This window comes from Rattus norvegicus, chromosome 19, assembly GCF_021556685.1.
Source record: "Rattus norvegicus strain SHRSP/BbbUtx chromosome 19, alternate assembly SHRSP_T2T, whole genome shotgun sequence".
Taxonomy (NCBI): domain Eukaryota; kingdom Metazoa; phylum Chordata; class Mammalia; order Rodentia; family Muridae; genus Rattus; species Rattus norvegicus.
The window spans coordinates 17802762-17821026 of record NC_141552.1 but is presented as its reverse complement, the minus strand read 5'-3'; the positions used below and the strand labels follow the sequence as shown (position 1 = coordinate 17821026).

The 18265-nt window shown below is 44.4% G+C and overlaps 1 protein-coding gene across 4 annotated transcripts in view; it reads left to right on the top strand.

Moving 5' to 3' along the window:
• LOC147998938 (disks large homolog 5-like) overlaps positions 1–18265 on the top strand; it is a 57385-nt gene that overhangs the window by 32949 nt on the left and 6171 nt on the right. Inside the window, exons 1-5 of one of the 4 annotated variants that reach the window (XM_087596034.1) lie at positions 6099–6253; positions 7315–7474; positions 8668–8811; positions 9444–9606; positions 10318–10811. In XM_087596034.1, the coding sequence (XP_087452160.1) occupies positions 7464–7474; positions 8668–8811; positions 9444–9606; positions 10318–10347 (348 nt within the window). In that variant the 5' untranslated portion in view covers positions 6099–6253; positions 7315–7463 and the 3' untranslated portion in view covers positions 10348–10811. Of the gene's footprint in view, positions 1–6098; positions 6254–7314; positions 7475–8667; positions 8812–9443; positions 9607–10317; positions 10812–18265 lie in introns of those variants that run through there. The other 3 variants (XM_087596035.1, XM_087596036.1, XM_087596033.1) reach the window with 3 other exon arrangements.

The window sequence follows — 18265 nt, the reverse complement described above, 5'->3', positions numbered from 1 at the left end:
TCCTTTCCAGGAGACTTTCCCGGAGCAGAGCCACTGAGCACCTCCTGCTTCCGAAGCCAAATTTTCCTCAAGGGTTGATTATAAAAACCTTAGTAATTCCTATGCATCTAAATGAATGTTTCCTTCCAAATCCTGCCCAAAAATGTCTCATCCTAACTCAAATTATCCTCCTTCACCAATATTAGCCATTAAAAATTCCTGAGAAATAATACCAGTTTGAATATGCAGTCAAAATGTTCTCCTGTCTTATTATGTACAGGTGCTTGAAATCATATCAAGAAATAGCCTGCATGGAAGATTGCAACATGGGTGTGTGTTAGGGGAACACCCATGAAGCCTTGTGCTTAGCATTCAATGGTTGCCACAAAATTCCTTAGGAGGAAGACTTGAAATCATTATGGTGCTAGAAACAGTGTGGAGGCCAGTTGGCAGAGGAAAGTGAAACATTAGAGCCACCAGTGAAGGCTCCTGTTGGGCCCTACCTTGGTGTTTCCCTCCCCCCTCGCTGAGCCTTTCAGCCTGCTATAGCAAGAAATTGTTTACACCTTTGCCAGCTGCTCTTAGCCCCTGATTTGGGGCTGGGATTTTCCATGGCACCCTTCCTCCCCACTGAACTTTCCTGCTTCTTGTTTTTAAGAAGCTGTTTATGCCCCTGATTGGGCTGGAACTTTCAACACACAGACTTGTCCTATTTTCTTGGTTGGGGATTTTCACCTGCCTTGTTGTTTTTCCACGGCTTTTGCCTCTGGTATATAAGGAGATCTCAGTAAAGCCTTGGTGGCACTCGCTAAAAAGGGGTGACCCGTGTACGTGTTTTCTTTCAACCCCACAAACCTACACCGGATATTCACACACTGTTGGCGCAGGCACTGACAATAGGTATCACAATAGAAACTAGTAACTAGATTTAACCAAACTATCACATTAATGCTGCATTTCGTGGTATTTTTTTTTTTTTTTTTTTTTTTTGCTCGCCTAGAAACTGGAAGAGGCTTGGGGTTTTCCATCCTACTCATAATTTATTATCCTTCCCAACACTATGGGCTTTGTTCTGTTAATGCTAACAGCGCCATCCAATACCTAGGATATTTTCTACTGACATGTGTGACATGAGACAAAACAGTCCCTGTCATCCCTCACCTGAATAAACTTCCTTAGAGGACAGTGTAGTTGGAGGGTCCTTCTTTCCTCTCCAAGATCGAGAAACATTTCCAGTCTTCAGACAAGTGTGTCAGCCATTGTCCAGTGACTGTCCTGAGATGTGCGCATTGTCAGCTGAGTGTCATCATCCAGCCTGCCCTGTAATTGTTGTCGATGATTAATAGGGTTCCAGCCCTAGGATTTAATTCAGTGCTACAGTACCTGCCAAACATGCTCAAAGCCCTAGCTGCCACCCTAGTCCTGTGTGCTCTAGAGAAAGAAAATAAAGAACCACATTGTCTATCAAGTTTCTCCTCCAATAGAAGGAGAATCTGCATCCAGTCTTTTAAGTAACTCTAAGCCCCAGCTTCCCCACAGCTCCCTCCTTCGATTCCATTATTGGTGCATTTTCAGTAACGCTCACTTTATTTTTGGTGTGCAAAGAATATGCACCATGTCAGTAAAGTGTGTGTGTGTGTGTGTGTGTGTGTGTGTGTGTGTGTTCATCCATGAACTCACTATAAATTATTATCAAATGACCCAGAAGACCGTGGAGAAACCTGTCGATGTGCATGCAGAATTATGTTACTACCGTTCCATGGCACCTTGCAGGGAACACTGAAATAGTTGGCGGCTATAACAGAGCCTAAAACCAGGCTATGCATGGTTTTCGGTGAGATTGTGATGTGCAACACCACAACAGAGATCCGCAGAAGCTTCATTTATTCCATGCTGCTGTTACCAAGGTGAGGCAAAGCCTCATCCCATAGAGAGTCTGGCAGGATCTTATGAAGGGCATAAACTCAGGGTTGAAATCAAGCCTTTAGAAACAAAGAGAAAAATACAAAGTCAAGGAAAGCAAGAGCTGTCTTTTCTTCCTCTTTTTTTTTTTTTGAGAACATCCACAAGAGAGACAACCCCTTCCTCAAACTACCAATGCACAAGAGAGACAATACATGAATTAAAAATCAGAAATGGAATGAGGAACATAACAACAGACACCGAGCAAATTCCAAAATCATTAGTTCTTACTCCCGAGGACTTTACGCCAGAAAACTGAAATATTTATTTGATATTGTTGATTTTCTAGACAGATAACAATTACCAAAGTTAAATCCAGATATGGGAAGATATCTAAAAAATACCCCTAAGAAAATAGATACACTCATTAAAGTTTGCCTATATTATATATTGTATTGCTTTCTTTTTGCATGATTAAACCCCTTCAAGGACATTTAGCTGTGTTATAGACAGTGTTACTTTTAAAACAAAAGAACAGAGAAAGAAATTGTGGAGTCATTGAGTTACACTTCCCAGACAGGATCAAGGAAAGACGGCTGAGAGATGCAAGCAGGGGCTGGAATGCCGCCCTTGAGAAGGAAATGTTTTTCTCACTTTACCTTACACTATGTTGTACTATGTCCTATTTTTGTGGAAGCAGCTCTCATGCTCTCTGGGTTATGACAAGCATATTGTGATACTAGGAAGAGGGGTGATTTGCTATACAGATATTTTAAGGAGAAGCCTTTGCTTAGTCTCACTTCTTTGCCTAGTCTTGCCTCAGTTGTTCCTGGTATCATGGGAATAACGATCTTATTATATCTTGCCAAAAGGGAAAGTGAGGTAATGCATACTCATGACTATATAAGGGTTAATAAGCTTGCAGCTGCATGCAGTTGCATCTGCCTTTGCTCTGCATCCCCTGTGTCCTGGTTATTTGTGACCATACCTGGGCCCCCAACACACTAGATGTTGACAAGCATCACCCTTCTCACTGTCAGGTTTATTTTCGTTCTTTTTTGAAATCTATGATGTGGAGGCGTATTACAGCAACAATATGAAATAGCAGGCAGGCATGTATGAAAATTGCTGTGTTTAAGCTAGGTGTGGGGACAAGTCCTCAAAAGGAGCTGTTAAGATGGGAAACAAATAATGCATTTGTTGCTGGAATTGAGTTGACTCAGCTGTGTTGCTCTGCCTGCTCAGTGTCCATTCAACATCATTCTGTTTCTACAGAGGAACTCAAGGTTTGCCCCAGCCGCCTGTGAGCTGTGATATGGGCAGAGAAAGGCCAGGACACAGTGGTGATTTCCCATTCCTCAGTTATGCTGAATTTTCCACTACTGAACTTGTATACACAAGTCCAGTGTGGTCAGTTATTATAGATATTTGTCATTTCTTACAGAGGGCAACTATGATTGACTACACCCAATTCTATAAAAAACAAAACTCAGGAAACCTGGCCCTTGGCAGCAATGAATCAAGAAATATCTAGGATGGTGGGGCATGAATTCTGCCAAGCAATGAACTCAGATAGGTGGGGTTGTGAGGAAGATGTATGGTTGAATAGCCCAATAGATTCACGTTGTATCATCTTGATTTAATCTAAGGACAAAGAAGTGCAGTATCTCTGATGGCTTTCTTCTAACCCCTTGAAAGGTTCACTGGGGTTTGACCTCAGTTCTTCATTCTTCTTGCTGGGGCAGCAACACTCAGGGAAGCTTGAGATTGCCATAGGCACAGTATTAGGCTAGAAATGCTGAGTAGGTGATACTAAGTTGTTCAGATGGTCATACCCATTTCATTTGTTCTTAACGTGAACCTAAGGAAAGACAGATCAAGGTCCTTGGAATACAAAGATCACTTCCAGTTTTTTTCTACCTTTCCTGAATGAAAGACTGGTTGGCAGAGAATGGTAAAAATTCAAGAATTGGTAGATGATGCTTTGAATGGAGGGTGGGTTTCTGTGCTGGTTTTAGACAGGGTCTCAATTACCCCATCTTGTTCTCTACGTTGCTCGTCAGGTTCACTTTGAGCTCAAATAAAGCTGCTTCCACTTTCCAACAGGTAGTCTTACAAAGGGGCCTCCAAGGACTGTGAGGACAGCATTAGCCAATGAGAATTGAGGTGTGTAACCCACAACTATAGCTTTATCTGAAAGACCCTCAGACAGAGGAGACTCTCGCTCCAGTCCTGAGGACAATCACCACCCCATGAATACACAGGACTCAGTCTTGATGTAAAACAAGAGGTTTACTTTGGGATACCAATGCACTGGGGCTCGACACGGTCCTCACGCAGGAGGGATGTGAGGAGCCTCGAACAACAGAAATGTACAGCTTAAACAGTCATTTACGATCACACAGTTTCATTAGCTCAGCTATGTTGGTGCCAAGGATAACTAAGCAGATGTTTCTCGTCCTGGAATTCCTGGGATAAGGCCATAACCACATCAATGCAGCTATTTCAGTACCAAGGACGTCTGACTTGATATATGTTTTCTTATCCTGGGGTTCCCAGGACAAGGATCAAGGATATCTGTCTTGGCAGGTGTTTCTCTTCTGGAGTTCCCAGGACAAGGCTATAGCGATGTCAGCCTATAGCACAGCTGCATTCAGTACCAAGGACATCTCACTTCTATAGTGGTCAGTCAGCTTCCCAGAGATGTTTCCTGTCTTGTAATTGCCCTGCAGTAAATATGTTCTATACCCTCTGTTCTTATGGTCGGGCAGCTTCCTAGAGAGTGGGTGGGAATGTGCTTTCTGTACTTTCTGGTCTATTGTCTAACGTCTAGGGGCTAAGCGAGAGCCAGCTTAAAAGATTCTCATGCTTAAGAAATGGCAGTACTGATATCAAACGGGGATCTTTCATATCCACTTTCTTCCAAGTCTACCAGCCATCTCAGATTGTTGCTGTAATGTGCCTGACAATCAAGGACACAGAAAAATAACTTGATACACAGCAAGGACATGGCAATCATATCCTGTGTCGTTATGTATGTTCTGGATGAGGTTTGTTAAAATGACAATATTGCACAAAGCTTTATATAGGACCCATCAAATTAAGGGTCACTATGCACTGTCATAGCTAAAATGGCCTGGTCAGAAGTGACCACTGGATCACTCTTCTGTCACTTCACATGAGAGGCTTGTGCTTTTTGTGTTTTTTAGTTTTGTGTTTTTTTTCTTATTTATTTATTTATTTATTTATTTATTTATTGCATTATATGTTGTCAGGAAGATAGTTCAAGTCATGGATCTGCCCCCAAAATCTTAGCTTTGCTACTAATACTGTAAACAGTATTAGTGTATGCATTCAATAAAATAACTGTTTTTTTTTTTGTACGATAGATGCTTTTGTGTTTTGTGGGGTGATCCATGAAACAGGAGTGAATATGCTTGTTTCTTACTCTGTCCACTGAGTTATGTCTCTAGGCTTGTCCTACTCCTTTGGCTGCATCCCCCCCCCACATCTGCTGACTATTTTATTTTTCAGATGAAATCACACGTTATAGCTTAGAGAGGCCTGTAAGCAATCCTACTTTGGTAACTTAAGTGCAAAGAGGAGAGCCCCACACTCAGCCTGAGGGTGAATTCACTGGTGGATCCAATATTTCAGTTTCCTCTGCTAACAGATCACCACATTGTTGCCAGGACCATAATGAATGCAATTCTTTCTCCTAAGGAATCTGGTGGCAACTGTCAAATGTTAAGCACAAAGCTTCAGGTTGTACTTATAACACACACCCACATTGCAACCTACCCTACAGGCTATTTCTGGGTGTGATTTCATGCACCTGCACATGATGAGACAGGAGACCTCTTTGGCTACTTATAGGAACTGGTGTGATTTCTCAGTAATCTTTAATGGGTAATATTGCTGACTGAGGAGAATTTGAGGTAGGATGAAACATTTCTGTGCAGGGATTGGGGAGGAAGCACTCATTTAGATACATAGCAATGACTTAGGTTTTTCCAATCAAGCCTAGAGCCAAATTTGGCTTTGGAAGCATGTGGTGCTCAGTGGCTATGCCACAGGGAAGTCTCCTGAAAAGGGCACATCAGTTTTTGCTCAGTACAGGGAGAACATTAGCAGGGAGGCAAAGTCTGTTCTCCGTGACATCAGCCGTCCCTTCGTGGACATTCTATTGTCTCCTAGAGAGACCTTGGAATCCCTGTGATGTCACCAGTATCGTTGTGACAACCAATTCCCTACTTTTTCTCTTAGTGTCCAAAGGATATATCCACAGACATATTTGCACGTCTTTGTAGGCGCTTTGGGAGAGTTGATGTTAATAGAGAAGAGTCTAGAGTGAAGCAAAGGAAACCTAAAGGTAATGATGGACACAGGACATGGGGAATGTGGAGTAAGTTCTGGGCAGTGTATGTTGAGCTTCCTGTCAGGGGTGTGTGTGGAGGTCTTCCGCTGGCCTTTTTAGTAATGGGCCACAACCACTGGAACATCTCCACAGATATTGAATTCCATGATTATCACAATTCCTGAAAGTCAAGGTTTTCACATCATTAGTTTCTCCATAACCACATGGAGGATATGGCAATGCCTATGCTATTATTGGGTGAACTTCTAGTCTTTACTTTTACAGTGCATTTGGTATGTTAAATTGATATAATAACACCATCAGGAGTCATGGAGGGTATAACTTTTCTGAATTAAACAGGGCATCACTGTACTTCACTTTCATTGCTTCTTTAAATTCAGTGACTATCTGACAGTAGTAAGAGAGAATTGTGCTCCTGGCCATGACCTTATATTCTTAGAACTCCTCTGACTACCTCTGGCTGACGGGGCCAATCTTACCTTCATACATTAGAGGTTCTGTGTGGCAGATATTTTTCTACAGTAGCCAAACTATTTGGGGCAGGTAGAGAAAGAGCCTGTAACCTACTGGCACTTCTGGGGCATTTGTCATTTCAGTAGGGGGAATTAATAAGTCTGTTGACCATGTCCTCCCCCTACATGACTTTTTAATGCAAAGTTATTGGACTAGAGTAACAGTGTAGGATATCTGAGTATCCCTGATCAATCAAGTCATTGTCGATGCTGAATTGATGATCTGACTTCTGAAACCAGAGGGGTGAGGGTCCTGAAACCAGGTTGTAGCCTGCGTACCTGATAATAATCCTAGAGAAGGCATCTCTCTGGTACTTGTAAGCCTGTGTGGGCGGGCATAGGGAACACCTGGCTGCTTACATCTCTTGGTCTCTATATAGTAGTGGGGGAACTGTGATCCACTTAGGATGCCTCTTACACAGACCAAACTCCTTGCAGTGACACTGGCTTCCAAGCATGTTCTCCTGTTTGGACCTCACTGTGGTCTGTGTATGCTCTATGCATTCGCCCCATGTGGGTTCACTTGTGTTCTTCTACCTACAGAGGCCTGCAGACAGACGTCATCCCCTGAAAATGTCCTAAACAAGGTGCAGGCCAACGAGGAAGAGGAGAGGCTGAATAGAGAACTGGAGCTAACTACCAAGGAGAGAAATGAGCTGACAGATCGCCTCCTTTATGTGACAGGTGGATCCATGAGCAAGAGGTATGCATTGCTCCAAACAAACGACCTTGTTCTAAACCTCATCTCCCATAGAGAGGAGATTCAGAACCTGACCCTTACTGAGGAGTGAGTTTGGAAATGGACTCTCTGATTCCTCCTGTTGAAAATCTGAACTTGTGATCTGAGTGAAGAATTCAGGGATAAAGTCACTGGAGCATGAGTTCCCAGTGTACAATTGGAAAGCCCTTGACAGGTGGTAGCTTTGCAAGGTTCTAGGTGCTGTGAGTTTGTGGAGAGTGTTTGTACTTGCTAGGAAGGTGACTGAATGCTATCATCTCATGGCAGCAGCCGTAGGTGACAGGTCCCACATTCTTCATATCAATGCTTAACTAGAAGGCCTGAGGGTCAGGCCTGTTCCTTCTTGTCTGTGTGCCTTAAACTCTGAGACAGTAATGGTGCATACATTTCTACTGATTCTCATTGTGCTCTTTCCATATTTGTCTCTCTTTCTCATTCTCTGAGTCTGTTTACTTTGCTTTTCTTGTGGGTGTGTCCCAGTTTGTGTGTCTGTGTGTGCACAGGTCTGCATGCATATGCACAACTTTTATATGTTTCTGTGTCCCTCCACCCTTGGAATTTAGGGGTCTGGTTTTTGACCTCAGGATATACCTGTATAATAGTTTCATGGAGGTGTAAGTACTTTATTTTGGAAGCCCCACTTTCAACAGCACAGTTCTTTGCCTGTGTGGTCACATTTGTCTATACATTTGTATGCCTTGGGCAGATTATAAGTTTGTGGCAATATCTGGTCTCATCTCCAGAATTATGTGTACTGTCTGCCTCTAGAATATTAGTTATTCGGCTTGTAGCATTCCACTTGTCAAAACAGGAAAAATGAAATCAGAGGTTTCTGGATGTGTGTGTGTGTGTGTGTGTGTGTGGGGGGGGGGGGGGGGGGGTTGGGTAAGCTCTGTGGCCTAGGCTTTTGACAGCATAACAGGTTTGAATGCAGATCCAGACCTCCTGATTGAAAAAAGCGAGCCAGGGAACCCTTTATCTGGGTGCTTAGCTTCTGTTGTCCTGGGCACACAATTACAAGTTTCTGAATCTGAAGAAGATCCAAATATGTAGAATTCAGAAAGTGTCCTTCCAGGGCTGGGGTAGTACAGGACACAGCCTGAGTTCATATAATCCTAAACCTCGATGTTCATTGGGTTCTATCTTCCTGGGGCCAGCCCCTACTTCAGGCCAAATCCATTTTATGAAAACTTGAAGATAAAGGAGAAAGAGGTCATGTCATTACTGCACAACTTAGACACAAAGAACATTGAACATCGTGAGAAATTTCAGGAGCTCAAGAAGGAGATTAACTTGTATTGGTAAGTACTGGTCAGAAGGGCCCATCACTTGTGGAATATCCATTGCTGCCTCTCTTTGTTCTGGACTGGAGAGCCTGTAGCTCTGGGCCCATCTCTTCTGCTGTTTAAATATCACTGTGCCGTGGGTCTTTTGGACTCAGTTTCAGTTCCATAAGAGACTGTCAGTTATCACCACAGTGTCTATGCATCTTTAGAAGGCTCTGGATAGAACTACACTGATTCAGGCATCAGAGTGTTATTAGGCCAACCTGCGGCTCTGGGGTCATACCAGGTTTAACAAAGCTCAATGTGTGGACCATATGGTTAGCATGACCTCCCTTGGTTCTACTGTCCTCTTGTGGTTGTTTACTGCCTACTAATTGATGCTGTCCCGATGCATTGGGCTCTCATGGGTAGTTGTAGATCCCTTGTTCTTTTGGAGAGACATGGACTCTTATTGGTGCTTGGGTCACAGGAACAATTTATTCTTCCCTGGATTGGCCGTTTGCTGTTTGTGCAGCAGCCTTACATGTATGGAGATGTATTGTATGAAGTCTTTATGGGTATCTGGGTCCTGGTGGAGTTTGTGGTATTTGGCAGTTGGAATGGGAGGAAGAGGCTTCAGGATCTTACTATGCAGAGTGTGTTTCCAGCAACCTGCACAGCCGGCTCCTGATGGACCAGGCATGTATGAAGAAGAAGTTGGTCACATTGAAGCAGGAGAGCAAGGAGGTACAGCGATATTTGTTTGAGTTGAACCGGAAAGATGAAGACAAACAGGAGAAGACCAGCAACCTCCAGACCCAGCAAAATGTGGTAGGAACAAGCAGCTGAGTCAGATTAACAATGTCTGATACCATTTGCCTATTGGATACATCTTTGCTTCCCCTATCATCTTTCTAATCTCCCCACACCCAGTCAGTCACCCACCTCATGTGATAGTTATTCATTGCTCTGTCTATGCACAAGTATTCTGGGATGTTAACCACTCTTCAGAAACTGAATTATGGGCAAGTACACTTCTCTGCCCTTTTTGTAACTGCAGTCCAGAAATGGTGACAGAGGAATAACATATCACATGACTGCATCTCCCTATCACATATTGGATGCTATGAAGAGTTTTGAACGAGTTCTTGGTCGTGTGACAAAGGTCATACAGGGGTCATGTGATGGTTGGAGGCACCTTGTAGGGATAAGAACCAAGTGCAAATGGCAAATGAGTCCTGGTCATTGGCTTTGATCTGGGTATCATGTGGCCTTCTCCTTTCTTCCTGCACCCCAATGAGGTCTCTCCCCATTTCCCCATTCTTGGTTTGCACTGGTAGAGTCTGAGGAGCAGCTTGTTCTCTCACAGTACTGTGAGGGTTGCTGGTGATGTTCCCAGCCTGCAGAGATATCAGCAATGATTTCAGTGAAAAGATCAGTGCTGTGTGTCCAATGCAGCTGAGGGGACAGAAGGCAGCAACTTGACAGCTGGTGTGCATGTCCCCACCAAATCAGTGTCTTAATAGCTGCTTCTCCTCCCAGGTCTCAGGAACTGCAGGAGACATGGCATAGGACGGATCCCAGGAAGATAGCCCCATGAGGAATGAGTTTGTCTCTCAGGAGTTCCCTGTGACGACAATCCTCACAGTCAAAGACTTTTTGGGGGAATATTCTTCTTCTCAGATAATTTCCTCAATGTATAGAGACCCTAAATTTATGTATCCGTATGCCAGCCTGTCTCATTGAGGTATTTCTCCTTTCTCATACCGACAACACCATTTGAGAGACAACTGAGGGGACTGCCTTGACGTCTTGTCCTAGAGGAGAAACAGCACTACAACTGTGTTTCTAAATGTTCATTAAGAAAATGCTGTTAAGAAATGTTTTTCGTTATGATTTTCATTGAAGTTTTCTTTTTGTTATTTCATAGTTATATATTCTGGTTACTGTTTTTCATTTTTTATACCATTTTAGTTGTTCATTTTATGCCTGTTTTTTGTAAATTGTATTCCTTATGAATAAAAATTGATTTGTAACTCTTGACTCTTAAGACCATCTTATTCAAGGGTCCTTCCCCTCCTGTAGACTTAGAACTGACAGCTGGATATGGATCTTTGCATGATCCAGTGAATTCAATGCCACCAAGGGGTACACAGGGTGATAGTGTCTTTTGTGTGGATAATGTGACTTATTTTATGGACACACACTTTATGATGTAATCACTGACATACTGTATCCATGCTGTCATGTGTTCTGCTCATCCTAGTCTATATCAGTCTACAACACACATTCCTTATTGACTGTGTGCACCAGATATTGAGTAACACACACTCATGCCTGTAGAGCTGCAAAAAAATGACAACTTTCACAAAGGAATATAGAATAATCCTAATCGAGAACCATGTGCCTCAGTTTTTCTTACAATACAGCATTATTATTAAACCACAAAGATAATGACCATCAACGTCATTTTGGGAAATAGGTTTTTATAGGTGCTGTTTCACTTGATCATTCATATGCTGTGTTTTTTATTGTTGCTGATTATATTTATTTTTATCATTTAACTCAATGGATCTTTTTTTTTTTTTCAAATGTATGTCTGGGCCACTCCTGACTGCATTTCCCTCATGATCCAAAAGAGGGAATAGCATTCCCCATTGTAGATGATTGTTAGGGACCATGTGGTTCTTCTGAGAGAGCAGCAGATGCTCTAACCTGGGAGTCATCACCATAGCTCCTGTAGGTAGCTTTTGTCCTTCCAGGGCATGTGCTGTACTAGGTGGACACGATCACCTCCCATTTAGGAGAGAGATCTCAGGATATGTGTATGTACAGGTGGTTGAGCAGTGCCTGCTCAATGTGGTAGGCTGCTAGGCAACCGACTGAACCCCAGCCCTGCTCCACCTGCATTCTTCGAGTCAGAGTTTCTATAGCCCAGGATGGTCTAGAATGCATCATCTACCTATGTCTTTTTTCCACTAATGCTAGGATGAGGAGCATATGTCCTCCACACCCTTCTTTCCAAACAATGAACATGCTCATGGTCTGGTTATCACATGGCCATGAGGGAGGTAAATAACACTCAGCCAAAACAGAGGCACATTGCCACAGTCACACAGACAGCCTGGACAGATCTGACACGATCAGCACCAGGTTTGACTGCCACTACTTGAAGCAAGGTCCTCCAGTGTTAGGACAACCATTCAAACCGCAAAGAAGGAACCTGTTCCCAGCATCCGAGGAGTGGGAGACCCAGAAACCCATGTGTCAATGTGGCCATTTGGAAAATGGAAGAGGGGAGGCAGGGAAGCAGCCAGAACTGGACACAGTTGCAGGGACCCAGGCAAAGAGGGAATATTGGGGCAGAGTCCATGAGATGTCAGTAGGCAACAGGCCAGCTGGGACTAGTGTGGGTACAGGGCTTCTAGTGTGGGTGAGAGAGGAGCAAATGTAGCAATGGTCAGATTCTGATGCAGCATAAAGATGGGAAGGAGCTTAGACCGTCTCAGTGTCATATAGGGACATTATACTCACTGATGGGCAGTATGGGGATTGCAGGGTCCCTTATAGTGGTGTCTGCAGGTGTCAGGGCTCTGTCAGACCTATGACTATCAGGCAGGCTCTGAGTGCAAGTGAGAGTCACGGGACAGGCCCTGTGTACAGCCTGGTTTGGGGACATTTCCAGGTGCCCCATGGACTGCAAAATAAAGGCAAAGGACACAGGGAAGCCAGCAGTTCCCATGCACAGGACATAAATACTTGTAGACCTTTCTAGAATTTCCATAGACCATCTGTCACTAGTCCTCACTATAGAAGGCACCAGCATTCTGCCCTCTACTTCAATTGGTGAGACAGCTAGTCTAACTCCAGCAGTAAGGCCTCAGGGAAGACAGTAAGAACTCACAGGTGACCTCTTTTACTATTGAAACAGGCTCTTCCTATGGAGCCCAGAGTGACCTTAGGGGCCTAATTCTCCTGCCTCACAGTGACTGTAAATTCAAATCTACCTTCAAGAGCAATTGATTCATAGCACAGGGGGGAAGATCAGATTAAGGCTATATAAAGGCCCCAGGGTGGTAGGATTACCAGGGTCCTAGTAAGTTTCTCCAGCCTTAATTACAACCTGAGTCAGTCCTGCTGTGTGGGATATCGCCTGCTGCCCAGTGATATCACAACTTGGAATTCTTTGTCAAATATAAGCTGTTATGGGAATGAAGTAGCCACACAATAAACACTGGTCTGGATACTCCTAGGTCAAGAATCCCCTGTTGGAAATGCCTTGGACCGCACCATTTTACATTCTGGATCCTTTGGCTTTTTAGCAGATTTATAAATACAAAAAAGAAAAATGGGCATAGTAATTTAAGCCTATGATCCCAGTCATGGGAAACTGAGTCAGGGTGATGGAAGACTGTAAGTTCCAGGGCAACCTGTGTTTCAAGAAAAAAAAAAAAGGCATGGTGAAGATTCCACTCAAGTAGAAACCAAAAGGCTTTCACATGGGGCCTGCCATCCACTGGTCAGCACTCCCATTGTCACAGCCACAGGGAGACACTGGGGAACATTTCCCACTGTCTCTCTTTGGGATGCAGTCCACCCCATGATTCTATGTGAGGAATCCCCCAAAGGTTGCATCATGTGAGGGACCTAGATAGTTCCAGGATTGGGAGAATTCAGGAGTTTATAATTAGGGATGATCTACAGCTATGGCAAAGCCTTTTCCCTCCACATGGCAGCCCCAGGTTTGGCCCCAACAGTAAAAATAAAATCCCCCCAAAATAATGCCAACAAAATATCACGAAGCCTAAACGTCTGACCAGTCTCCTCAAAAGTGCACAGGAACCTGACTCCACATTTAGGACCCACTATGGCCTCTGTGACCTGTGAGAAGGGATCTAATATGGGAATTAGTACAGTATGACTTATCCTTATGGATATCTTTGGTGACAATCACCACCTGACCCCTGAAAACCCATCTACCTGGGAGGCTCAGCACTCATGTCACCCAAAAAGCCCAGATCCTAGGGTCAGCATGGGCAGGAGGTGAAGAAAGTTTGTCTCTCGTGAACATCAGTTGCTGCTCCTGGCCTGACTCTATCCTCAGGAGACAATGTTGCCCCAGAAAGTGTGGGTGTCAATGGCTCTTCCCAGGCCAAAACTGGGATACTGCTTAAGTTCCACAATGCACAGCAGTGCTCACTTTAGAGCTAAATGTTCTACAGCTAAAAGGGGTGGGTGCTCTGCTGGCCACGCCCCTCCTCAGCAGTGTTTACTGCACTCTGAGTGGAGCTTCAAATGAGAGGGACTTCTTGAGGCTACTCCCATGGAGAATGGCAGATTCATCAGAACAGGGCACAGGGTGAGTTCAGAGCACAGCTGGGAGGAATTTAGGGATGCCAAGCCATGACTAAGACCAGATCCTGGGCTGACAGGCAGTTGAGCTGGAGAACTGGCATCCAAAGTGTGACTGCCTGAATTCCTCTTAGACCAAAAGCCCTGGATCTGAGCTACTTTGGTGCATTCTCCTGAGCAGGATCCCAGACCCAGCTCAGAATCGGGGCTGTGCATGGACTTTGGTGCTGGCAGCAGGTGGCTTAGCCACAAAGTGCCCAGCTTTCCCATCTGTGCCCACTCAAACTCTTCTGTCTCATTTTAGGTGTGTTTGGTATAGTTTTAGACAGGGTATCTTGTAGCAGCACAAACCTGCTTTAACCAACACTGTAAGGTAAAAGCAACCCTGAATTCAAGATCCTCCAACCCCTCTGTCCCAAGTCCTGGAATTAAGACCTCCAGCTGTCACCATTTTACTTCAGCATAGGATCCATCTGTGTTAGAGTGAGCTTTGGAAATACCAGAGTTCCTTAGAATTCAGGTTTCCTTAATTCTTAGCAGGAGTTTTGTGATGATGCTGATGAGAGAATCAGGAGTTAACACTGGGAGAGGTAACAGTCCTGGCAGCCCTGAGTGCGCAGTGAAAGTCAAGACAGAAGCCTGCTGATTAGCACCTGAGTGAAAGTGGGAGGATTCAGAGTTCAAGAACAGACTCAGTTACATACCTAAGACCATATTGCAACATTTTTGTTTCATTTTTGGCTTGTTTTCTTTGAGACAAGGTGTTAATATATAGCCCTGGCTGTCCTGGAACCCATAATGCCTCTACCTCCCAATGGATTGAATTAAAGGCATGTGCCAACATGCACTGCCACTAAATAATTTTTAATTAAACTTTCGGGCAAAATCCAGTAATCCCAGTGCTTAAGAGGCCAAGGCAGGGAGATATCTGGTTTCCTGACAAGTTGGTCTACGGAGAGCATATCAGAACTGCCAGGGACGAACAGAGAAACCCTGTCTCAAAAAATAAACAACAAAATGTGTTTTTTTTTTTAAAGAAAAGAGGACGGGGGGGGGGGGGGGAATTTAGCTCAGTGGTAGAGCGCTTGCCTAGGAAGCACAAGGCCCTGGGTTCGGTCCCCAGCTCCTGAAAAAAAAAAAAAAAAAAGGAACGATTTGTCAGAGAATTAGAGGCAGAGATCCAAAAGATATTGGGCAGTTCAGAGTCTAGCTTCTGAGATGAAACTGGACACCCTGGGGTTAGGGTGGGGATTCTCATCTTGGACTGGTAGACAGAGGGTGGCTTCAGGGATGGAAGGCTCAGTCAGTCATTAGTCAGGATTCTCAATCAAGAGGGTGTTGTAAGATCCAAAATGTGTGAGCAGTGTTCTGCATGAGACTAGAAGAACCCACCTACCCATACAAAATAGCCAATGAAGAGTAATCACAAGCATACGTCTGGAGGTCCATGGAGAGGTTAACGTCCACCTTAGTGTGGATTATTCAGAGCACAGGTGGAGAGGAGTAGAAGAGCTGATGGTGGCTGAGGCAGGAGAGGAGTTCGGGTGTGAATTTGAGCCAGTAAAACGAAGCTTGGAGGTCGGGCAGAGCAATGAGAGGTCTAACAGCATAGCTGTTGATATCCTTCAGATTAATTTGTCTTAAGAACCTCATGCCATAGCCAAGGACAGGAATAGATCTGACTATTGAGTGGCTGGGCTCACATAGCCCAACAGGTTTGGCCTTGCCTCTGTGGGATTCCAAGTCTCTCCCTTTAGACACAGCCATGGTGAAGGTGTAGTAGTAAAGGTGCAGTTTGCTTTGCAATGCTTGGCTTATGGTGTTGAGTACTTCATGCTCCACAGAGTTAGGGAATGTCCTAGAAGCCAGGGAGGCTGAGCCATGAGGAAGACAGGTCTCTGGGAGAGAGAAATGATAACCAAAGTCACTAAGAACTTCCTGAATCACAGTGTCTGTTAACCATATATTTGATTTACTTATTTTATGTGCCTGAGTGTTTAACCTAATAAATGCTTGTGCACCATGTGGTATGTGTGGTGCCCGTGAAGTCCAGACTGATTCCCTAGAATTGCAATTACAGGTTAATAGGAGCCACCATGTGGCCACTGGGAACTGAACCTTGGTCTTCTGCTCTTAGCCACTAAACCAACCATCTCTTCAGCACCACCCCCCCAATTGTATAGTCATTAAGATTTAACCATTTGGCCTTCAGTATTTGAATTAATACAGATGTGACAAGAGTTATAGTTAACATGGTGGTTCAGGTATAGACAGGCAGGCATCTCATTGTATACAAAATATGAATCCTTCCTTCCTTCCTTCCTTTCTTTCTTTCACTTCTTCCTTCCTTCCTTTCTTTCTTTTACTTCTTTCTTTCTTTCTTTCTTTCTTTCTTTCTTTCTTTCTTTCTTTCTTTCTCTTTTTGTTTTACTCTTGGAGACAGTGTTGTTTTTTGTGTAGCTGACCTGGAATTAGCTCTGTAGAGGAAGCTGGCCTAGAATTCAGAAATCTGTCTGCCTCTGCCTCCCAAGTGTTAGGATCAAAGGCCTGTGCCACCACCACCACACATCCTTCTGTTTAAAGGAAAAATGTAGTCTTACAGGTCAGCATGAGTTTAGCACCGGTATAGACATTTTCCTAGGCCTCAGGAGTCTAGAGTTCATGAAGGATTTGCTGCCTTCCCCTTTGGCCCTGGCTAACTATGAGAGCTCCACACACGTGGGTGTTTGCTTCATTAGAGTCTGGAGGATGAGGGTCACAGACTGAGGTAACTGTGTAGAGCAAAGGATGCCTGGTGAAGGTCAAGTGGGTAAAATGCTGAAATGCTAAGGGAAGAGGCCTATGGTTGCCGCCTCCTACACCTGAGACTTCCAACCCAGAAAAGCAGGGGGTAGAGAGTGAGGATGCAGAGTGCACACAGGTCAGGAAAAGGCCATGTTCCTGAAGCCTCCATGAGTGGTGGACAGGCTCTGGGGCACCATGAGGGACATCAGGAGCTTCTACACTTTGTAGAATAACAGGGTTCCATGCTACCTCACATGCCCACGTTTTGCCCCCTGCTACAGGGAGAAGCCAACACCAGAGTCTTCCAGCTCCCAGCCCTGCTTTTGCCATGTAGGTTTATCCAGAAAGAGCTTGGAAGTCCCTGGACCTGGAGTCTCAGGTGGTTGTGAGCCAACTGACCCGGGTGCTGGAGACTGAACTCAAGTCTTCTGAAAGAACAGCAAAGACCTGTGCGCTGCCTGGCCCAGCCAGGGCTGTGAAATGGTGTTTATTTTCATGCTGAACAAGCCCAACAACAGTTTAGGTCCCTAGAAGCCACATAAACCTGGATGCAGTAGTGTCTGTCATCCAGCACTTCCCACAGGGAGATAGGAGCCTAAAGTGGACAGTCTCTAGGATTAGGGGGAAGGGCTAGCCTAGCATACACAGCCATGGATGAGAGGTAGAAGGTGAGGACTTGTGCTCAGGTTGTCCCTGGCCTTTACACAGGCACACACACACCTGCACTCACAGAAACGCCATACAGACATAGGTGAAAAAGGAAATAAAAACAAACAACATTGAAAATACAATATACTGGGGCTGGAGGGATGGCTCAGTGGTTAAGACCACTGACTGCTCTTCCAGGGGATCTGAGTTCAATCCCCAGCAACCACACATTGTGTCTCATAACCATTTCTACTCTCATATACTACCCTTTACTGTTGTGTCTGAAAACAGGGACAGCGTACTCAGATGGACAAAATAAATAGTTTTTTAAAATCCTTTTCTTAAAAAAAAAAAAAACTCTTCTGTGGCACATGATCATTGTGTGATTCCAAATGTTGCTAAGTCAGTAAAGTCCAATTGCTACATGGTACACCAGTTGTGTCAGCCTTGGTAGTAGAGTGGCACAGTTGAATAGATGCTGGTCACTGTGACCAGGCAGCCTAGAAAGCTAACCATGTGCAGAGAAGGCTGTGCTGTGTCCTAGTCCTCTACCCCACACTGCCCCTCATCCCTACGAATAGAGCAAAAAGAACAGATGAGGAATGTTTCAGGTTTCTTTCCTCTTTGATTTCCTTACTAACCTAGCCCTGTGCTACATGTGACCTTGTCACATCCTCTGTCCCATCCCTAAGCCCTCATACCTGTC